Source organism: Chelmon rostratus, chromosome 5, assembly GCF_017976325.1.
Source record: "Chelmon rostratus isolate fCheRos1 chromosome 5, fCheRos1.pri, whole genome shotgun sequence".
Lineage (NCBI taxonomy): Eukaryota > Metazoa > Chordata > Actinopteri > Chaetodontiformes > Chaetodontidae > Chelmon > Chelmon rostratus.
The window spans coordinates 736,585-760,345 of record NC_055662.1 but is presented as its reverse complement, the minus strand read 5'-3'; the positions used below and the strand labels follow the sequence as shown (position 1 = coordinate 760,345).

The 23,761-nt window shown below is 42.0% G+C and overlaps 1 protein-coding gene across 3 annotated transcripts; it reads left to right on the top strand.

Annotated features, from left to right (window-relative positions):
• golph3a (golgi phosphoprotein 3a) lies at window positions 1-23,744 on the top strand. Of its 3 annotated transcripts, XR_006006833.1 has the most exons (6): window positions 1-414; window positions 10,471-10,602; window positions 11,961-12,075; window positions 18,967-19,449; window positions 20,110-20,220; window positions 22,287-23,740. XR_006006833.1 is itself a non-coding variant. In XM_041936215.1 (4 exons), exons 1-4 carry the CDS (start codon window positions 205-207, stop codon window positions 19,389-19,391), a joined length of 882 nt encoding a protein of 293 aa, XP_041792149.1. In that variant the 5' UTR covers window positions 1-204; the 3' UTR covers window positions 19,392-19,887. The 3 variants fall into 3 exon arrangements, 1 of the variants encoding a protein (XP_041792149.1); XR_006006832.1 differs by having other exon boundaries at window positions 20,110-23,744; XM_041936215.1 differs by lacking the exons at window positions 20,110-20,220; window positions 22,287-23,740 and having other exon boundaries at window positions 18,967-19,887.
• The last annotated feature ends 17 nt before the right edge of the window (window positions 23,745-23,761 follow it).

Here is a 23,761-nt window from a genome sequence, read left to right as displayed (position 1 = left end):
CATATTAGATATTACATTGCTTCAGACGAAGTGAAGAAACGGGAACAGTACTCCAGATGACAAGGGCACTCAGGCCACAGTAGTTAGTTAGCAATACACTCGTGGTAACTGCTATATGGTTGACAACAAGTAACAGAGTCAAACATCTCGGGCAGTGTAGTCCGAGGCGTTTTGTTTTCGTCGTGGTTTAGCTAGCCCGCAAACATGACTTCCTTGACTCTGCGGAGTTCGGGCCTAGTGCAGAGACGGACTGAAGCCTCGCGCAACGCCGCTGACAAAGACCGTCCATCCGGCCAAGAGGAACATGAGCCCCGGCGAGGAGACAAGCAGAACGATGACGATACCGGAGACTCCAAAGAAACACGTCTCACCTTGATGGAAGAAGTACTGTTGTTAGGACTGAAGGACAGAGAGGTAATAGCACATAAATCCTGGTCTGTAATTGTAAAAATAAGGTAACGTTAATCCTTAATACCAGTCGATGGATGTTATCCAAGCTAACGTTAGCTATATTTTCCTAGCGACATAGCTTTAGTCAGTGTTAGCATCCTTATCTGGTATAACACGAGCGGTAGCTAACAACAACGATGGGCCTCGTCGCTGCACGCTAAGCTGGAAAATGTTCTTTTGCGAAACACGGTTATGTCCAGATGCGACCTTTTCCATTAAGCCATCTGAATTACTGGTCACTGAATTAACGTTAGATATTGTGTGACGTTTGTGCTTCTCGGGACACTAGATACGACAACAGGATACACAGAAAGCGGTTTCTAACAGTGGCCCATAATAATGGCAATAATGGGTAAATGATCTGTAGGTATAAATGTAAGTTTCTTGGAATCATGTCGAACCGTAGAACTATTGAAGAGGTTCATTCTGACCTTGTCATTAAGGGGTACAGCCAAATTAAAAGTATTGGCACCCAACTGCAATGTTTCCTGTCTTAGTTTATTTGATCCACGAAATCTCAGAGAAGGAAATTAGGATTTGTTGATGCTGATTAAAATAAATACACTAGTAAATGCCAAATAAATAATTTTTTTAAAAACTAATCTAAGTTAAGTCAAATATAAGATTCAAAAATCATTGTTACACCCATTTATTTATTGAAGCTCTATTGCATTGTAACTTGACTGGATTTCATCTGTGTCTAACCACGGTGACGAGTGATTCTAAGTTGTATGTGCATCTGGAAGTTTCAACTGGTGCCTGGGCCTTAACCTTTTGAAAACTGTAAAAAAGCAAAACAAAAAAACAAAAAAAAAACAAAAACAAATCAGAAACTACATCTTGAAGACAAATCCTCAAAACATATCTACGACAAATTTACTACTAATCACGAATAGGGGGTTGGGCTGTCACAATCATGAAATGTTAGTTTAAGATTAAGACTTACAGATGATCGTGATTAATGATTCAATTGTCTTTTTCTCTTCATTTAAGGCCACACAGCAGTGCTGTTGTGTTTTCCCACATTCCATGTCCATGTTGCTTTCAATCGCAGCTCATCAAAATTATGCAATCACTGGCAAAGGAGCATTAATTAATCTTGAGATTCTGATGGAATGTTTCACCTTTGTTTTAAAACTGTAGTGTCGATTGACCTAATGCGACAAAAACTTCAAAACAGTTTATGTCGACGGATTCTTGATTTTATTTTCAAAACTTAAAATGCAACAGGTAAATACAAAGCCATACTTCCTTGCAAGCATCTTTATGCAGATTATCAAATTGGTCCAATTAAGTTGCATAATAATTGTAAACTGGGTTTAAACAGACTGACATTAAGCAGCAAAAAGCTGTCTTTAAATGACCTCTAGCATAACGTTCCCCAGAGCCGTCACTTCAGCACCCATAGGGGAGACTTTTTGCTATAAATCAAGAGAACCGTTATTGGCACCTCTCTGGGATCATCCTACATCTGAAAGCAACAAATATGGCCTCATTTCAGCTGAAACAAAATAAGATGTCCAGTAGCAGTAATGCCTAGAGTAGGGCTGGGTGGTATGACCTAAAATTCTTACCATAGGTTTTTTTTTTTTAATCGTGACAGTATTATATCGAAGCATTACCAAAATAAAAGGGATACTCCACATAAATTCATAAAACACAAATCCATTACAACAAACACGCTGCAAATACAGAAACAATGCAAAGCCGAAAACACACAAAGTCAGAAAACAAATGCAACAGAAAAACACAACATATCCAGCACACAACGGAAGTTTTCTGGGTGTCTTAGGGGGTGCGAAGTGGGACAGCTTCATTTTTGACCAGAGAGAGAGACCAGACAAGAGATTGTTTGTAGGTACGTCATCTTTTTCACATTTCGCACTTTCGTTGTTGAGTGGATATGCAATGTTGCATTTGTTTTGCGGTTTGGGTGTTTCAGACTTTGTATCGTTTCTTTATTTGCACCATGTTTGCTGTTAATCTCTTTGTTTTGGCATTCAACAGCATGTTTTTTTGTCATTTTCAGCAGGTTTCCATTGTATTTGTTTTGGATTATTGTATCTGGTTTTGAATTGGCAGAATCCAAAACTTGTAAATCTTAGGTCGACCCTTATTTCTTTTGCTATACATTTTTAGTTCTCACCTCTTCCAAGTTTATTTTTGTATGCGATTAAGTGGATTAATAAACCCTTTTGCAGAGGAGTCAGTCTGCACTATGTTGATATACACTCCCCTCCAAAAGTATTGGAACAGTGAGGCCAATTCCTTTATTTTTGCTGTAGACTGAAAACATTTGGGTTTGACATCAAAAGATGAATATGAGACAAAAGATCAACATTTCAGCTTTTATTTCCAGGTATTTACATCTGGTGCAAAACTTAGAAGATAGCACCTTTTGTTTGAACCCATTTTTCATGTGAGCAAAAGTACGGAGTGGAACATGTGACTGCCATGTGTTTTTTGTTGCCCTGGTGTGTCCTGTTATTCAAACAATAAATAGCGCTGAATGTCTACACTCAGTTTCAGATTTGGGTTTTGCCTGTGCAGACTGCATTTATAGTTAGAGGTGTAACGACATGAAAACCAGAGAGTCAAAGTCAAAGTCAGCTTTATTGTCAATTCTGCAGTATGTACAGGACAAACAGAGAATCGAAATTACGTTACTCTTCAACCCTTTGTGACAGGACATATATTAAAAAAAGAGAGATAAATAAAAACTGTACAATCTAAATAAAAACTGTACAAACTAAGTAAGTAAAAACTGTACAATCTAAACAATGAAACATTGAGAATGTAATAGTGCAAATGTAAACGGTAGTGCAAAAAGAATTAGCTTAACAACTGGTGGTGAATAAAGTGACTATGTGTTGTTTTCCTGTAGAGTCCAGGGTGTATACGTGTGTGTGTGTGTGTGTGGTGGGGGCATTTCAGAGTCCAGTGTGTGTGTGTGTGTGGTGGGGGGCATTTTAGAGTCCAGGGTGTGTGTGTGTGTGGTGGTGGTGGTGGTGTTGGTGGGGGGGGGGGGGGGGGGGTTATAGTCCAGGTTGAGTGTTTGTGTGGAGGAGGGGGAGGGCAGGGAGAGAGTTCAGCATCCTGACAGCCTGGTGGACGAAGCTGTCCCGCAGTCTGCTGGTCTTGGCCCGCAGACTCTGCAGTCTCCTCCCTGATGGCAGCAGGCTGAAGAGGCTGTGTGACGGGTGGGTGGGGTCTCTTGCAATGCAGAGGGCTTTGCGAGTGAGGCGGGAGGTGTAGAGGTCGTGGAGGGAGGGGAGAGAAGCACCGATGATCTTCTCAGCTGCTCTCACGATGCGCTGGAGGCTCTTCCTGCAGGACGTGGAGCAGGCGCCATACCACACGGTGATGCTGCTGGTCAGGATGCTCTCGATGGTGCCTCTGTAGAAGGTGTGCATGAAGGGGGTCGGGGCTCTAGCTTTCCTCAGATTGCGGAGGAAGTAGAGGCGCTGGTTCGCTTTCTTGGCCAGCGATGTGGTGTTGGTGGTCCAGGAGAAGTCCTCAGTGACGTGCACACCCAGGAATTTGGTGCTGCTTACCCTCTCCACCGTAGCACCATTGATGGTAAGGGGGGCATACTGGGGGCGTCTTCTCCTGAAGTCCACAACAATCTCCTTCGTCTTCTCCACATTCAGAGAGAGATTGTTGTGTTCACACCACGAGGCCAGGCGGCTCACCTCGCTCCTGTAGTCCGCCTCGTCGTCGTTGCTGATTAGACCCACCACAGTTGTGTCATCGGCGAACTTGACGAGGAGGTTGGAGCTGTGGGACGGTGTGCAGTCGTGGGTCAGCAGAGTGAAGAGGAGGGGGCTCAGCACACATCCTTGGGGGGCCCCCGTGTTCAGTGTGGTGGTGCTGGATGTGTTCCTGCCGACCCGAACTGCCTGAGGTCTCCCAGTCAGGAAGTCCAGCAGCAAGTTGCACAGAGAGGTGTTTAATCCCAGCTGGTCCAGTTTTGTGATGAGCTGTTGTGGGATGATTGTGTTGAATGCTGAGCTGAAGTCTATGAACAGCATTCTGACGTAAGAGTCTTTTTTGTCCAGATGTGTGAGGGCTGAGTGGAGGGCAGTGGAGATGGCGTCATCGGTCGAGCGGTTGGGCCGATAAGCAAACTGGAAGGGGTCCAGGGAGGGTGGGAGGACAGTCTTGATGTGTTTCAACACTAGCCGTTCGAAGCACTTCATGAGGATGGGGGTGAGTGCTACCGGACGGTAGTCGTTGAAACAGGAGGGCGACGACTTCTTCGGGACAGGGATGATGGTGGTGGTTTTGAAGCATGTGGGGACAACAGCTTGGCTCAGCGAGATGTTGAAGATGTCTGTGAAGACATCAGTGAGCTCTCCGGCACAGTCCCTCAGCACGCGACCAGGAATGTTGTCAGGACCAGAAGCTTTGCGAGCGTTGATCCTGCTGAGTGTCCTCCTCACACTGTCAGGGGACAGCGACAGCACCTGTTCGCCGGGAGGGGATGGGGATTTTTGTGCAGGTGTGCTGTTGTGTGCTTCGAAGCGAGCAGAGAAGTCATTTAGCTCATTTAGCAGGGAGGTGGAGCTGTCACAAGTCTGCGGTGGGGGTTTGCAGTCTGTGATGGTCTGTATCCCTCGCCACAGGCTCTGCGTATCCCTGCTGTCGCTGAAGCGATGAGCTATCCTCCTGGAGTACACCTTCTTGGCCTCTCTGATGCCGCGTGACAGGTTGGCTCTGGCTGTCCCCAGGCCCTCCTCGTATTCTTCTCTAAAGGCTGTGTTACGGGCCTTCAGCAGCCTGTGGACCTCTCCTGTCAGGCATGGCTTTTGATTGGCCCGGACAGTGATGGTCTTTGTTACTGTTACATCATCGATGCATTTGGTGATGTAAGCAGTGACGACGTCTGTGTACTCCTGGAGGCCGGTGGTGTTGTTGTAGGTGGCACCCTGTTTAAACACGTCACAGTTTGTGGTGTTAAAACAGTCCTGAAGTTCCTCCAAAGACCCTTCAGGCCACACTTGCACCTCTTTCAGAACTGGTTTGGTGACTTTAACCAGTGGTCTGTATGCTGGCATTAGCATAACAGTGATGTGGTCAGAGGTGCCGAGGTGGGGGAGGGGAAAGCTCCTCTCTGGGTGGTGTAAACCTGGTCCAGTGTGTTATGTCCACGTGTTGGAAAGTCTATGTGTTTGTATAGCTTCGGAAACATCCTCTTTGGGTCTGCATGGTTGAAATCCCCAGCCAGGATGAGGAAGGCATCTGGGTGGGCAGTCTGCTGCTCACTGACGTGTTGGTACAGTTCATTCAATGCCTCGCTCCTGTTGTTTTCATTGGAGCTCGGAGGGATGTAAACAGCCACAAGCAGTATGGCTGTAAACTCCCTCGGGAGGTAAAAGGGTCGGCATTTTATGACCATAAACTCCACCAGTAGTGAGCAGTGCTTGCAGATCACAACAGCGTCACGACACCAGTCATTGTTGATGTAAACACAGAGTCCCCTGCCGTGTGTCTTACCTCCCTCCGCGAGAGCTCTGTCTGCTCGATAGCAGGTTAGCCGCTCGAGCTGAATGGCGTGGTCCGTTACGCTGTTGTTGAGCCAAGTTTCCGTGAAAACATACACACAGCACTCTCCCGCAGACTTCTGGGTTGTCCGTAGAAGGCGTAGGTAGTCCAGTTTATTGTCCAAAGAGCGTACGTTGGCCAGCATGATGGTGGGGATAGCCGGCTTGTGTGGGCTAGCTGCTAGCCTGGCTCGGATACCTCCGCGCTTACCCCGCTTCTGCTTCCTCTGACGCCGCTTGTGTCGCCTCCACTGTGGGCGAGGTGCAGGACTGGGGGACGGTGTTGTAGTAGGCCTCCGGAGCAGACCGCAGTCTCGTAGCTCTTCCTCTTCCTCTTGGTTTAGCTTGTGAAAACTGGTCCTGTCGACATTTAGTAAAAACTACCATCTGTACGTGTGCTTGTAGACAGGTAGACGCGACGAAGACGAACAAAGACACTGTGACTCGCACGACGAAAAACACAAAAACTCTGTCACAATGAGAGAGAGAGAAGCCGCTGCGTGTGCACGCGCCGCCATCTTGGATTACCCACCCAGAGCTGTCTGTGGGTGAAAAACAAGCAATTGTGAAGCTGAGAGAAGATGGAAAATCAGTCAGAGCCACTGCACTGGCCATAGCCAGGACAACCATTTGGAATGTCCTGAAGAAGAAAGAAACCACTGGTGTACTAAGTCAAACGGGTAGACTAAGGAAAACAGCAGCAGTTGACGACAAACATTGTGAGAGCTGTTAAGAAAGATCCTATAACAATTGTTGCTGACATCCGCAACAACTTCCAGAGGGCAGGACTGAAGGTATCACAGTCTGCTGTTCGTAGAAGACTTCATGAACAAAAGTACAGAGGTTACACCAGAAGATGCAAACCACAAAAGGTAGAGAGACAAGCCTCAAAAATTCTGGGTAAAAGTTTTATGGACTGATGAAGAATGAAGAAGAATGAAAAAGATTAACCTTTACCAAAGGGATGGAAAGGCTAAAGTTTGGAGAAATAAAGAATCTGCTCATGATCCCAAACATACAAGCTCAGAGGTAATGTCATGGCTTGGGCATGCACAGCTTCTTCTGGGACGGGCTCATTAATCTTCATTGATGATGCAACACATGATGGCAGCAGCAAAATGAACTCATCAACATTTTGTCTGCCAGTTTAAAGAAAGATGCAACCAAACTGATTGGGAGATCCTTCATGGTGCAGCAAGAAGTAGAAGGTTTTAGACTGGCCAAGTCAGTCTCCAGACTTAAACCCTATAGAGCATGCATTTTACCTGCTTAAGAGGAGACTGAAGGGAGAACTCCCCAAAACAAACAGCTGAAAGAGGCTGCAGTGAAAGCCTGGAAAAGCATCACAAAAGAAGAATACAAACGTTTGGTGATGGCAATGGGGCACAGGCTTGATGCAGTTATAGCAAGCAAAGGATTTGCAACTAAATATGACTTCATATTCACTTTAATGTATTTTAAGTCCAATACTTTTGCTCACCTAAAAATTTGGTGCTTCGTTGCAAATAATGCTATCGTCTAAGTTTTGCGTGAGATCCAGGTGTAAATACCTGGAAATAAAAGCTGAAATGTTGATCTTTTGTCTCATATTCATCTTTTGATGTCAAACCCAAATGTTTTCAGTCTACAGCAAAAATAAAGGAATTGGCCTCACTGTTCCAATACTTTTGGAGGGGAGTGTATATCCACACAGTGCACACTGACTCCTCTGCAAAAGGGTTTATTAATCCACTTAATCGCATAGAAAAATAAACTTGAAAGAGGTAAGAACTAAAAATTTGCCATTTATCTCTGTATGCTAATGCTGTCCACACTGTCCACATTAGCTTGTGGTCAAGAAGGAGGGAAACATATAGCCAATTACACAGGGGGATGATTAGGTTGACAGATGGAGAAAGCCACGTTCGAATAATGGCATCTCTCACAGCAAAGAGACAGATGGATGTTATACAGTAATGCAGAGAAAAATCAATGTGTGGACACAGTGCTACATTATACAATGCCTGAGTTGAATAACCTGACGGCTGTTTGAATGAAGGACCTGCGGTAGCGTTCTTTCTTACACAGTGGGTGCAGCAGTCTGTTGCTGAAATAGCTGCTGAGGGTCACCACAGTGTCATGCACGGGGTGCGAGGGGTTGTCAATGTCCTCAATGGTGTCCAGAGGGCAGTCCAGAACAGAACCAGCTCTCCTGACCAGTCTGTTCAGTCTCTTTCTGTCCCCTTCAGAGCTTCCACAGCCCCAGCAGACCACTGCGTAGAAGATTGTAGATGCCCACACACTCCAAAGGACCTCAGTCTTCTCAGCAGATGGAGAAGACTTTGGCCCTTCCTGTACAGGGCAAATGTGTTGTTGGCCCAATCCAGTTTGTTGTTGAGGTGCACACCCAGGTATCTGTACTCCCCTACGATCTCAATGTCCAAACCCTGGATGTTCACCGTTGTAGTCTGTGGTGCTTTCCTGCGAAGTCCATCACCATCTTCTTGGTCTTGATGGTGCTGATGTGCAGGTGGATCAGTCCACATCAGTCGACGAAGTTGGTGACGACTTCCCTGTATTCCATTTTATTCCCCTGTCCAATAGTGGCTTTATCAACGGAGAACTTCTGGATGTGGCAGCTGTCCGTGTTATGTCTGAAGTCTGATGTGTACAGGAAGAAGAGAAAAGGAGAGAGAACAGTACCCTGCAGAGCCCCGGAGTCAAACTGGTTCAAACAGGTTCAGGTCATTTACCAATTCCCGGTCTTTAGATTCTTGTCCCTTACCGCTGTCACTACTGTGGCCTGAGATGGTTTTCAGGTCCCTCCAAACCTCTCTGGCGTTGTTCCCCTGCAGCCCTCCAGCTTCCTCCTGTGGCTCTCCTTGCCTCTCTTAACCTACCTTTTCAGCTCCTTCTGCACCCGCTTCAACTCAGTTTTGTTCCCAGATTTAAAAACCCTCTTCTTCTCATTCAATGTGGTTTTCAGTTCAGTGGTTCTTTGAGAAACACAGCATCTTCCTGGTAGGCACAGTGTTGTCCACACAGAAGTTAATGTAGTCTGTGATACATGTTGTCAGACTGTCAATGTCCTTCCTGTGTGGACTGCACAACACTTCCCAGTGGGTTGTGTCAAAACAGCCCCTCAGTGCCATGGAGGGATGAAGAGATGTAAGCATCCTTAGTGGGTAGAGTTGAAGACAGGGCATGACAGCATGATTGGAATCTCAATGACGAGGAGGGCCTGGGGGTGCGATGTCTGCAGCTGTGAGACTACAGTGTGTGGGAGCTTGCATGCTGCTGCTGCAGCACTGGCCAAGGGGGGATATACACCTACCGTTAGCGCGATGACATGCGAGAACTGTGGTCGAATGCTAACAGCTAGCAGAACTATGTCTCTTGTGCAGTGCTGCTCCTTAATACTGATGTGTCCTGCGTGACACCATCTGTTGTTCACAAGCATCGCTATGCCCCCCACCCTTCCTCTTGCACGACTGACCGAGACTAGTGATGGAAAAAACACAAGAAAACACTAAAACAAGAAAAGCGGTGCCACTTGTCAGCCAGTTACTAATTGCGATGAGTGACAACTTACTTGCAGTAGTCTCTCTTCATTTATATTCAGTCCATGGTCAGATGACTAAAGGAAAACACACACACACATATACAAAAAGGGATGTCAGAAAATAATGCCAGCTGTAGTGTTTGGGCCACTGACATTTCTGATTCCAAAACGCGTTACCATAATTTCATCTGAGGGTGCTAGTCACTACTACACTAAACCCTCATCACTACAACTGACAATTGACCACATTTTGTTTTGCATCAGCTCTGCAATCTCTGGTGGCAGCATGCAACGCATGACCATAAATAATTGTAGTGCAGTTCCTTGAATGTTCCTCGCTGTCTACCATCACTATTGTTACATTTGCTTTATCTAGTAAGCTACTGATAATCAGGCCAGCTACCACAAAGCAGAGAACCACGAAGAAAGTCTGCAAGAATGAAGCGGCACATTGCCAGAGTAGATCAGCCTGAAAGGAAAAATGAGGAGCATGGTGTATGGTAAAAAGAAAATTTACAGAGAAGGTACACAGAGACAAGAGGAAATTGGCTTCTTTATGACAGGCACGTCGGTATATTCAGCTGCAGTGTTTGCCGCAGGTAATAAACCAAAAAGCTTGTTTTGTGGTTTGTGTTTATTTGACATTGTATCTTATGTAGTTATATGGCCTGTTGAAAAGTAGTTTGGCCAATACTTTTTTTTTTTTTTTTTTACCAGCCATTGGCCAATAGACCAAAAGGTTAATATTGGACTTAACCAGTAAGTGTTTTTGTTTAACCTGTTGCTGGGCCAGTCAGTTTGACCATCAGATATTCTCCTGGTACTCCTGATAGTCAATTAGGACACAGTGCGCCCACATATAAATATATACTGGACTGTCATTGCATGTTAACTTTTTGAAAAACTAGGATTCTGATATGTGTTTCTATTATGTAGGGCTACACCTCGTTCTGGAATGACTGCATTTCATCAGGCCTGCGAGGGTGCATGCTGATTGAACTGGCCCTGCGAGGACGCCTTCAGCTGGAGGCTTGTGGCATGAGGAGGAAAGGTCTGCTGGCCAGAAAGGTAAGACACATGTTAGTCAGTCTATAGACACACACATAGTTTGATGCACTCCAGTCTGAGGCCATCATCTAGTCTAGACACAAATCCTGCCAATTGGTGTGAAAGAGGACAAGGGATTCAAAGAGTTAGTTTAGTTCCTCGACCCTGAGTACATTATGCAGTCGAGAGCTACTGTGACTAAAAGTAAAGATAGCCTGGGCAGACAAGCTAGCTCTGACTGCTGGACAGCTCTGACAAACAAAAGCTACATCACAAATGCCTGTCACTTCATAAATGCTGACTAGGAGCAGGGTTTCCACGACCTGATTATTACTGTTATGTACAAATACATCGTCACCTTTCATAATCTCTGTTGAAAATAATTCCTGAGCTAGATATGATAATATTCCGGCTCTCCGTGCTGTTTCCCCCCAGTGTTTCTCTGATGCCCAACCTCTCGCTGCTCTCGCTGATTTGTCGCAACAGGTGATTCCCATACACCGAATCTGCTCTGCATAATATGCAGCGACCGGCTCTCTAATGAGGCGATGAAGCCTTCAAAACAGCTTCGCAACTTGGAGACCAAGCACCCTGGATTAAAAGACAATGTTGTTGGCACAGTGTTACGAGGAAGCTGCTAATAAAGTTGCATACTAGTACACAGTAGATTTACATTTATTTTTATATTTACACCCCCTCCCTTCCTGGGCCGTGGTAAAATTGTCAAGTGTTGACTGGTCTGCAGTGATAAAAAGGTTGGGGACACCTGATGTACACCCCAAAAAACATGACAAAGTAGGCCCTGTAAATAAAGATAGTATTTGACTGCAATTTCGCCCTTTTGTCTGAGATATTGAACTCTCCCAGGACATAACTGAAAGGGAGATGCAATCCAGTATGCTCCTCAGCGCAAAATTAACTGGTTGGTAACTCATTAATGGTTGCCAGGTTATACCATCAAAATTAACTGATCAACAGGTTTTCTATTTGAATCAAGCAAAAAAGGCCCACATTCACATTTTTCCCACTTCTGCAATATGAGGATTTGCTGCTTTGCTCTGTTTTATGTCATTGTAAACTGAATATCTGGGGGTTTTGGAAATTTGGTTGGAAAAGTAAATGACAAATTTATCAATAACGAAACTTATTTTTAGTTACACTCTTAATTGAGTGAGTGAACTGCAAAGCACACAATAGCCAAATTAGCTGTCAACAGTTTCACTGTCTAATTTGATAGTGAACACGGGTTAACAATGTGAGTTTGATGAACTCAGCCATTGATGAATTATGAAAAAAAGGGTAATTTTGCATCTATTTTAGTGACTGTCCTCTGGTAACTGCACCTTGTAACTGGCTGCCATTCTAAATGAAATTCACAGGTGATTTGTAAGTCAGATGCTCCAACAGGTGATGTGCTCTTGGATGAGGCTCTAAAACACATCAAAGACACCCAACCACCGGAGACTGTACAGAGCTGGATTGAACTTCTCAGTGGTGAGTTCAGCTGCTTCATGGGCCCACAGCCCCACGCTAGTCAACATGTCAACATTTTTTTCATTAAACATACTGTATTTTCGTGCAAACATGAAATTTAGACCAGACAGGTCGTCTTTATTGTCACTGAGCATAGCTCTTGAATCTTGACTCCTGAATCTTGACATTTATATTAACGCAATAAAGCTACTAAAGAAATCGTTTCATTCCAACAAATAAAAAAAGAAAGTTAAAAAAGTATTGAATGCATTAACAAGAAAAGCACTAAACCAGCTGATTCCACTCATTAGTTCTCCAACCAGTGTTAATTAAAATCAAGTGGGTTAGTGTATGTTGGTAGGTTGGTGCTTGAAATAGACGGTTCAATTACATACACAATAGAAACAGTTTTACAGTGATTCAGCTTTCCATTTTAACTCTCCCATCCCCACCCTTCCGATCTCTGCTTTGGAAAGAAAAAACAAAACAAACAAAAAAAGTCACAACAGTGTGGTCGACTTAGATGTCAGCCTTAGCATACATTACTACAGTCGTCAAATGAAAATAACCCAAATGCTGATTTTGCTTGTGCTGTTACGTAATTAATCGTAATCTGAAAAAAAAAAAAAAAAACGGTGTAAGTTCTCTAACTCAAACTTGTTTTTTAGATTGTTAAAATTACAGAAAAGACCATCAACAAAGAGATCCCTAAAGCACCAGAATCTGTTCGAGCTGGGATAAATGGGTAACATATTCACGCATAGATTGTTTTTTTTCTAAATAGCAGATTACTTCCACTAATTAGAGAATGTGAATATCAGGCAATAGTAATACCAGATCAAGCTCCATTATTGATGACCCTATGCATACCAACTACACACTCTAGTTACCACCCATGGCGTCTCAATACATTACTCCTCTCACCAGCTAACGTCAAAAGAATGCAGATCTGTCTGTAGTTGCAGTAAACAACGAGATGGGCATCAAAGTTACAGACCCCTTTGAGCAGGGGTCTCAAAATCAATTTACCTGTCTGGGTGAGGCTGGGCTGCATAGGGGATTCCACAAAAAAAAACACAAAAAAAATCCTCAAACGTCATTATTAACCCCTTGATGCCTGAATTTATTTAGAATTATATTAAAAAATTAATTCTTTGTGTTTTTGCTTTCAAATTGCTCCTAAATTAAGAGGGGTTTGTCAGTTTTTCTGTAGCACATACAATAGATATAAATTTAGGTATGATGCAAATTAGCCACAACAGGCGTTAATGCTTAAATGAAATAAAAATACATTTTTTTAAATTCATAAATGCATCATAAAAGCCATTCAGAATTCATTTATTTCATCAAAACAGCCACAAAATTGGCTTACAACCATTTAATTGTAACAACAACACAACGATAGTTTTCACTTTGACCGGTCCGACGAGAAACCAGTGCTTACAAAAGGTTCCTAGGTGTGTGTTGAATATGCACAAACTGGTATTAGAGGAATGCATGCGTGATTTGGCTGCAATGTGGATTAAAGCGGTATGATGCAAATTCGTGACAATCAGCGTTTGTTGTTTTTGGTTAACAGTTTTAATGATGTGTCCTGAACATGAATGCTCCTTGTGCACCACAACTTTCTCAAGTAAGACATGTCGGGATGCCCCTGTGCTCAACAAAGAAGGACTGCATCTCCCATTTTTCCTGAAATTGTCATTGCTCCTCACCAACCTTTCTTTGAAAAAGACATGATGGGTGCATGATAAAATATATTTTATTTCACTAAGTGTCGCTCTTGTGTCGCCAGCTAGTGACGCAATATTGGCATTATGGAGGAGTTGGGTTGCCGACTATCTCTAGCCGGTACCGCTCAACCTCCCGCACTACCTCGGGCTCCTTCCCCCCCAGCGAGGTGACATTCCATGTCCCCATTGCCAGATTCCGAGTCCAGGGATTGGGCCGTCGGGGCCCCCGCCCACGACTGCTGCCCAAATCCCACAGCATCGGCCCCTTCTGATCCCTCCTGCAGGTGATAGGCCTACTGGAGGGCGGGCCTACGTTGCTCCTTTGGGCCATGCCCGGCTGGGCCCCGTGGGTGAAGACCTGGACACCATGCGCTCGCCTGTGAGCCCCAACCCCAGGCCTGACTCCAGGGTGGGGCCCCGGTAACGCCAGTCTGGGCGACGTAATGGTCCTTGTTGTCTTTTCTTTCATAGGGGCTGTGAAACCGCTCTTAGTCTGACCCATCACCCATGACGGGCCGTCCGGTCTCTGTATGACCGGAGCAGGAGCTTGGTTCGCATTGCTGGCAGTAAGTCAGACTTGTACCCAGTGCATGTTGGACTCTGGCAGGGCTGCCCTTTGTCACCGGTTCTGTTCATTATTTTTATGGACAGAATTTCTAGGCGCAGCCAAGGGCCAGAGGGAGTCTGGTTTGGGGACCACAGGACTTATCTCGGCTTTTTGCGAATTATGTTGTCCTGTTGGCTTCTTCGAACCAGGACCTCCAGCATGTGTCGGGGCAGTTTGCAGCCAAGTGCGAAGCGGCTGGGATGAGAATCAGCACCTCCAAGTCCGAGGCCATGGTTCTCGACCGGAAAAGGGTGGCTTGCCCCCTTTGGGTTGGAGGAGAGCTCCTGCCTCAAGTGGAGGAGTTCAAATATCTTGGGGTCTTGTTCACGAGTGAGGGAAGATGGAGCGTGAGATTGACAGGCGGATTGGTGCGGCGGCAGCAGTAATACGGTCGTTGTACCGGTCCGTCGTGGTGAAGAAGGAGCTGAGCCGAAAGGCAAAGCTCTTGATTTACCAGTTAATCTACGTTCCTACCCCTCACCTATGGTCATGAACTTTGGGTCATGACCGAAAGAATGAGATCTCGGATACAAGTGGCTGAAATGAGTTTCCTCCGCAGGGTGGCGGGGCGCAAAACGGGAAATCCCCTGGACGGGAGAGGTATCCGTGTGAGTTCTTTAAAAAATTGCCACTTGCTCCTATCCTACTCTCAGTCTATGAGGAATCATTTATCTCTGGCTCACTATCTGAAACATTGAGACAAGCGGTCATATCATTAATTCCTAAAAAAGATAAAGCTCCCCTAGAATGCGGCTCATTTCGACCCATTTGCATTGAATGTAGATAGTAAATTCCTTGCTACTCAACTCTTACAATTTAGAACCCCTGACACATTTAAAAAGACAATGGCAGGAGGAATTAGATATCGAACTTTTTGATGTGAGTGTATCTTATCTGGCATTAGATAAGATACACTCATCCTCAATTTGTTTAAAACATAAAGTAATACAGTTTAAGTTTTGTACATTGTGCATTGGTCTAAAGCCAGGCTAAATTTACACCAAGTATCGACCCCACATGTGATCGCTGTGGAACAACACCAGCCACCATATCACATATATGTTTTGGCCCTGTCCAAAATTAACAGATGACATGCAAAAAATATCCATAGAACATCTTGCCATAATAGTATATTTGGCACGGTACCAGGGGATCTCCATCTCAACCAGTACAGCTAAAACATGATAGCCTTTGCTATGCTCCTGGCTCCTGGAGACTTATTCTGCTTCAATGGAAAGAAAGATTTCCTCCAACTTTCAGTCTATGGATTAGAGATCCTATGCATCATCTAACCATAGAGTAAATTTGTTATGCTACAAGAGGCTTTGCCCTCAACCCCCCCATCCTCACTCATTTGTGTTCTTTGTGTGTTTTTAACTTGTTTATCATACTTAACATTGAACATATGTTTTGATACATCACACTGTAAATTTGTAATGGTGCTATAGGCAAGGGTTACTTGAGGGATGGGATTTTGTTAAAATGTATCAAACTGTTTTTTCATATTGTATTTTGTCAAAAAACTAATTAAAAATACCTTGAAAAAAATTAAAAGATTTTAATTTCTGCCCTGAGAAAGAACTGAATATTTATGTTAATGACACAGACACTACAGGATCTGTAACATACAATAGCAGGTTATCTGCGCAATAGATACTCTATTCTCTACTCCCCAATGCCTGATTCCCATGAATGACTCTGAAGACTTCAAATCTATTGATAGCAGCACAGTTGAGAGCGCGAAAAGTAGGGGTGACAAAGTGCACCCTTGACGTGTCCCATGAGCGAAGGAAAATCTTGGAACAAAAGTCATTTGTAGAAACACATGCCTGGGGCACAGCATATAAATAACGAATTCATGGCCTTAATTTGAAAAAAAAAAAAAAAAATGTTCTCACGTAAAGAATAGATCATTCCACTCTACCCTATCAAACACCTTTTTTGGGGTCTAAATAGACAACTACTTCAAGGGAATTTAAAAAGGATGTAGAATAAATCATATAATGGAGTTTACGAACATTGTAAAAGGACTGCTGGCCCCCAGTTAACCCAATTTGGTCCTTTGAAATTATATGGGGAAGGGCACGTGGCAGGTTCCATGCAAGCAAAGCGGCGAGCAAAAACCTTTGCTAAAACATTAGCATCTGCATTTAATGAGGAAATAGGTCAATATAAGCCGCCTTTTTTTTCTTTTTTTTTTTGCTTCATCATTTTTTAATGATAATGAAATAGAAGCTACAAAGTGTGAGATTGCAAAGAGTTTCACTCCACTCTGTTTATGTGACAGTCCTTTGGATACTTTGGATTTGGATTAACAACACAAAATAATCAGTAAATAAACTCTGATATTATTGTATCAATGAGGCTTTATGGTCCCCAGTGGGAATTCAAAGCTACCCAGCAGTATGTAAAGTCATAGATAAAATATATATATAAATTATATTATATAAATTATAAATTAAATAAATTATAAATTAAAATGAGCTCCACTTTTGTCAACTACAACTTTAACGCAATGAGCACATTAATGCATCAGTAATTTAATCCAATAATTCATTCTGCATAATGATAATACCTTGCAAGTCCTAAAAAAAATACACTACAATATAATAAATATTAGCATACTGATCATACCAAGGTGTACTTGCATCCAGACTATTAAATAGTGTAATTACAGTGTGCTCAATTTAAACAACTAATTTTGTACTTATTACACTTAAATAGAATGTAACTTGTACTTAAGTTGTATGAAGTATACTTGACTGTGCTAAAATGGAAATATTTTTAGTATACTTATGCATACGCTCACTCTATTCTTCGATTTAAAGTACAACTGAAATATATTTTGAATGTAATTAAGTTGTTCTTTGAGTGTACAGTAAATCTAATGCTAATACCTTAATGCATGGATGAACAGGATGTACTGTACATATATGTCCTCAGATGTATTATGCATTCAATACACATTATTGTCTGTCTATCCTTGAAATATTCGGCACCTCTTATTGTCTGATCCTTGAAAAATGTTGGTCTCTTTTTTTCCTGTGATTGACAGCATGATACAGCATTCTAGATGTTTGATCGTAAGATGATAATAAAGCAACTTTAAAAATGTGACACTTACTTACTTTGTCTGTTGGTGTGACAGAAGTGTGAAGTAAATTAAGTATGCCTGGTGTGTACATGCTGTATATGCTACACTGAATGGCAAATAGATATATACAGATTAGCAACTAAAAATATACTTTGAGTATGTGATGGCAGCATAAAAGTAATATAAAATTAATCTACTTTGATCTGTATAAGTTAATTTTAAAAGAAAAAAAAGTGCACTTTAAATATTTAGATGAAATGTCACAAATATATCTCACAGTAGTGTATTTATTAAAAGTACACTATATTTCAGTTTTAAATTAAGTGTAATAAAACAGCAATAAAAAAATATATACTTTGTGTTTTAACACACTTACTGAAAATATACTAGAAAAGTATTTGACAGCAGTCATCTTAATAGAGTATTTTGAGTATATTTAAATGTATATATATATATTATTTTATTTTATTTTTTCAATTGAGAGGTTATATGATTTAGGCAGCAGGACTGCTTACCACGTTCTCTTGGGAGCAACAGTTGGTGGTGATTATGCATCTCTGCTGTCTCATTGGAACCTTAAAGCCCCTGTTTGAAAGAAAGTTAGTTTTACAGTTATGAGTCTTTTGATTTTAAACTTCAGTGTTGTCTCATGTGAGGCAGTTATTTTTGTTTGTATTGTATTGTATTTGTATTAAGTTCCAGATAAAAGAAGAAAATAATCAAATGTTGTCAATTATGGTACGGTATGAATATTTTCAACCATTTCGTAATTAATTGAATTTACAGAAAGATGACTATACTGTGGTGTATACCTGTTGCGTGATTTGGAATAACACATATACCGTGATCCTAAAATGCTCCAGAAGGCTTCATTTGCATATTAAAATCGCTAAAACTTTCTTCAAGTGGAGACTGCCCCTGGAACCTTCTACTTGACTTCAGTTTTATAGCATGTCAGCTTTTTCACTGCTCGAGCGTTTGTATAGTCAAATAGTCTGGTAAAATATTAAGACAGCAGCTCTGTTTGACATGCAATTTCAAAACAATAGAGTCATTGTTTTATGTAGTTTATTGTATAGTTTATTGTATTGTTTAAATAAAAATTGTGAATGAGACATACAGAGACAGAGGTGGAAAGGGAGAGAAAATGCCAGAATGCCAGCTGAGTAGTCAATGGTTAGCTATTTCTGCTTTAGGACAAAAGCACATTGAAATTCTTGTTCAGTTCTTATCTTTAACATGCCAGGAAACTCTTAGATCATGGGGATTATATAAATATGACATGGGGGATACATGAAAAAGTGACACCAATGAATACTCTCCATATGGTACAACATGTTAGTCCAGACCAGCCGCTGTAGTATGTGCAGAGACTGAGATACCGGTACCGACTCTGTTCTTTCCATTGTATTTGTCACAGCAAGTATATGTTTTTGTGTCTTTATTAATTGTCTTTTGTTTTATTGGCTCGTCTTTAGGAGAGACATGGAATCCCCTGAAGCTTCACTATCAACTGCGGAATGTCCGTGAACGGCTGGCTAAGAACTTGGTGGAAAAGGGCGTCCTCACTACCGAGAAGCAGAACTTTCTGCTTTTTGATATGACCACACATCCTCTGACAAACAACAACATCAAGCAGCGCCTCATCAAAAAGGTCCAGGAGGCCGTACTGGACAAGTGGGTGAATGACCCTCATCGAATGGACAAGCGGCTGCTTGCACTCATCTTTTTAGCCCATTCCTCTGATGTTCTGGAAAATGCCTTTGCCCCACTGCTAGATGACCAATACGACCTGGCCATGAAGAGAGTGCGGCAGCTGCTGGAACTGGAGCCTGAGGGGGAGAGCACGAAGGCTAACACCAACGAGCTGTTATGGGCTGTGGTGGCTGCCTTCACCAAATGAGGCAACCACAAAGTGGACAGAAAGCAGTTGTGACATTCAAGTGGCATTGTATGTTGAGGTAGGAATCAGAGTACTGACCTCAGCATGGTGACTTGACCGAATTACAGTTTAGCCCTGCCTGGCCTTTCGGAATGGGCTGCCCTTTTTTCTCATCTCGACCCGCATTTTCTTTTCTTTCCAGCTAAGTGTCCTCGTTGATTTTTCATGGCCCTGATTACCCTCATGTGTCATTTGTGTGTTCAATTTTGCTAAAATAGCAACTTTCATGGAACCTTGAATGAAGTGCTTGGTGATGATGTGTGTGAGGGGGAAATCAAGATGTCAATTTCTATCCTCTTTCTTTTCTATTGGGTATATCTTAAAACTGTATCTTAGGGGTACAGTATGTATGGCACAGCTCACCATCCTGACACACCTGAGAACACAATACCCATGTACAGGGCAGCAATGCTATATGGAATAAAAGGTTAGCTGATGATCCTGCCAAGACTTAAAATGGCTATCTTCTGACAAATGTTTGATTGAAGTGTATGGACATGATGTACTTGTCATGGTATTGGTATGGTACTGAAAGTTAAGTAATGTAAGATCAGAAATAGAGCAGAGTCCACTACCTAGCACCGAATGCTGTCAACATTACAAACTAATTCCCAAAGTTGATGTCTCTCAACCAACCTGATTCATCTATTATACCTGCTCATCCTGTGCTGGGACACAGGTCTGGAGACTGTTCCGGCTCTCAGTGGCCAGTGAGGGAGGTACACACTGCACATGTCGCCAGTATATCACAGGGTGACTCATAGAGACGGACAACCATTCACACATACAGGTAATTCAAAGTTTCCTGACCTGCATGTCTTTGGAATGAGTGAGAAATGCCTTGCAGGCACTTGGAGAAAATCCAGACTCCCTGCAGAAAGGCCCCAGCTGCCTTCTGGATTCTAACACAGAATTTTCTTGCTGTGAGGCAACAGCACTACCCTCTGAACCACCATTCTCCCTGACATTCTGCTCTTTCTGGCCTAAAGTTGTGTGGGAGAGCATTCGTTTGTCAACAGGACAACAAGCCTAGGCATGCATGGAGCTATAAACAGTCCAAGGTAGAGCGCTGACTTGTATGACTTTCCTTATCAGTAACTTCAAAGTCAGCCCCATTGAATATTTTGGAATATTTTTTTTTAATGAAAAGCCAAAACATGATGACAGACTTGCGTAGGGCATTGTGTTAGAATAGAATAATACAAATTCTTAAGAATTGATGGGGCTAATATACCAAGGTATGATGATGCAAGGGAAAATAAATACACTAAATATTAATGAGCCTTTCTGACATAAGTGAATACAGGGCATATTGTGCTCGATATCCTTTGGTTAGTAGTTTTTTAATGTAATGAAAAATTAATTTTGGTGAAGGACTGAGATTACACTGTTTGTTATCTAGATGCACTGTCAAAATGTGTGCATGTCTAATATAAACCAGGTGGCATTCAGCATTTCCATCTGTAATATCTGAATGCTAACAAACATATCTTGATGTGGGTCTAATGTCATGGTTTTCAATTTTTGCTTATATGTCCTTGGCAACACAGATGGCTCTATAAATGTGTAATTATTCCACTTGCGCCAAATGATACTGACTAGAGTAAAACAGCTCTTTGCATGAGTGGCTATTGAGGAACCAACTATAACACTTTAGTGGTGGGAAAAACTCAGGAATGCAGATCCAATCAATGCCAGCTACCTTTGTTAGCAAAATTCAAATAGACATAGTTTTCACTTAGTACTGAGTTCAAATATACTCTCAAATGTAGTAACACAGGGCTTAATATAGGCTAAATGCAATTACAGTGATGATCTTATCCTCAGCTTTTCAGTTTGTGTATGCCACCAGGACTTGATTTAGTAACAATACAACACTTTCAAGTTATTCACTAGCATTTAGTGGAAATATGCTTATGTGAAGATGAATGTAATTCCAAGTCTTCTCCAGTATAGTGAAAGGTCCAAGATGTGTTAAATTGATTTAAAAGACTGGATCTGACAGAAACTGCTGCCATAGCTCCATTTATCTTATTATATTTGATATGATACATTCTTTATGTGAACATACAGAAAACAAGATACATTTTTAGAGAACACTGGAACTATTTCTTGACCAACACCCAGCCGTGCAGTGATACCAGACAGTATTTCAAAAGTCCTGTCCTCACAGTATCAAAAAACCCAATCGTTGAGTCAGCTGGTTGACCATCTTGCTCACAATATAAACTAATATGTGCTTGCTTCAGAGTTGTTGGAAAGTGCATTTTTCACTTTGTGTGGGCCTAGGCTCGCACTTCCCCCTGCTTCCTGTCTTTGTGCTAAGGTAGGCAAATCATATTCCAGACCTATCACTGTATAGGATGCACAGATCTCAAATGTATATATTGACTTTAGCATGTGAGCGTGCAACAAGTGCATTTCCTAAACTGTCAGCGATGCTTTAATGTGCAGACAGCCTTACTTTGTAGTTTCTGGTGAGTGAGTGCTCTCAAAATAAATCCATTGTGTGTACAAAACATTATTATTATGATTAGATATGATTATCTAACATGCTCACCAAAGCCTAATTAAAGAAAAATCAAAAGATGGGGTAACATTCCAGGTGTTAATGTATATACCTAAACTGTTTGTATCAGGCACAAATTCAAAGGACATTTAATCACTATTGCCTTGTTAGCTTTCCAAAATCTGTCATGGTTCAGTTGCAGTTTTTCAAAATAATAGACATTTTGCTCTAAAACATTCAACAAAGCCTTTTCATTATGAGCCATACCTTGCCCTTAATTTCATTTTTGCATATGTTTAACTGTGTTCTGTTTTAACACAACTACTCATCCTCCTACATGTCGACAGTTGTATCACAGGGCTGACACAGAGACAGACAACCAGACCACCACACCTGCAGGCAGTTCATGTCACCTGGCCTGCATATCTTTGGACTGTGTGACAACACCCTCGCAGGCGCTTGGGAAAAATGGAAACTTCAAAGAAAAAGGCCCAAGCTTCGTGCTGGATTCAAACTGAGGATTTTCTTGTGACAGCACTAGCCACTGATCCATAGTGCTGCCCAACAGTCCATCCCTTCTGGTCTTAAGTTGTGTTAAACTTGCTTAACTGTTCTTTGTTTCAACACATTTCCTATTCAACCTCATGGATCTTGTGAAAGACATTGCTTTGTTACAGATAGCCTCCTTCTGGTGTAGTATGTAGCAAAGGGCTGAGAGTGGTTCGTCTGTGATGGTGGGAGAAGAGAGGAGGTGACCAAAGGGTTTATTCATCACAAAGTCACCTCAAATTGAGTGTACAGAGTGAATATGACAGATTATATATGTTATCTAAATAAAGGGACCTCTAGTCTGTGTGCTTTCTTTGACCATGGAAAATAAACCAAGATCTTGTAAGTGCCTAATCATACAACTGAGTTTAATGTTTTGAATTTGAAGCTTGTGGACACAACCTCCTCGTCCCATGTAAGGACTCAGATTTAGCACATGCTAATTTACTGATTTTGAGTTTTCTCTCTCTCTCTCTCTCTCTCTCTCTCTCTGTGTGTGTGTGTGTGTGTGTGAGAGAGAGAGAGAGAGACAGAGATTTCATTTGGGAGAACAAATCAGGCTATACTCTGACAGTAATTGGACCCTGTGAGAAACCACACTCACCCTGCCATGTCTTGTGTTTTTTCTGTCACTCCACACTTATCATGGTTTCTAATTCTGCTTTTGTGTTAACCCACTGAATTTCAGTGAATGTAAGAAACATTCTGGAAACAAATCTGTACAAATTAACCGTTTAATTAGTTTAATTACAAATATAAAACAAGATAAGTGATGACACATTAAGTCAAATGGAATTCATGTTTGCTATGGTGTAACAAGTCATTTGGTCAAACAGCTGGTTTAAATAACTTCACAGGAGACTAAAAAATTCTAACAAAGTAAAACTACACATTCCAAAATCTTCTGATACATGTTCACTCAAAAATGTCAAGAAGTACAGTAAGGTCAATTGTTTTAAAAATGTAGAAATAAAAATGCTGCAGCAGTGAATCTGCCTAGACTTGGCTGGCTGTGTGAATAATTGCAAAAGAAAAATTTAAGATTAACATTAGCATTTCCTTCCCCTAGTGGTATCTAGCCATGCAGACAATTTATTAGATATCACCGATTTTCCTTATGTTTCTATAAATATAACTACAAATGAAAAGTTAAGTGTGTGGAGTCTGTGGATTATCCATAGTAAAAGGGACTCATTTAGTGGAAAGACATTAAATGTAATTTTTCAAATATCAAAAGCTGGAAAAATATAATCAAGGCTATACGCATGAACAT

Coding starts and splice junctions, on each gene's coding strand:
- golph3a (XM_041936215.1), top strand. CDS start 205: ATGACTTCCTTGACTCTGCGGAGTTCGGGCCTAGTGCAGAGACGGACT. Junction 415..10,470: donor TAGGACTGAAGGACAGAGAG/GTAATAGCACAT, acceptor TCTATTATGTAG/GGCTACACCTCGTTCTGGAA. Junction 12,076..18,966: donor CTGGATTGAACTTCTCAGTG/GTGAGTTCAGCT, acceptor GCTCGTCTTTAG/GAGAGACATGGAATCCCCTG.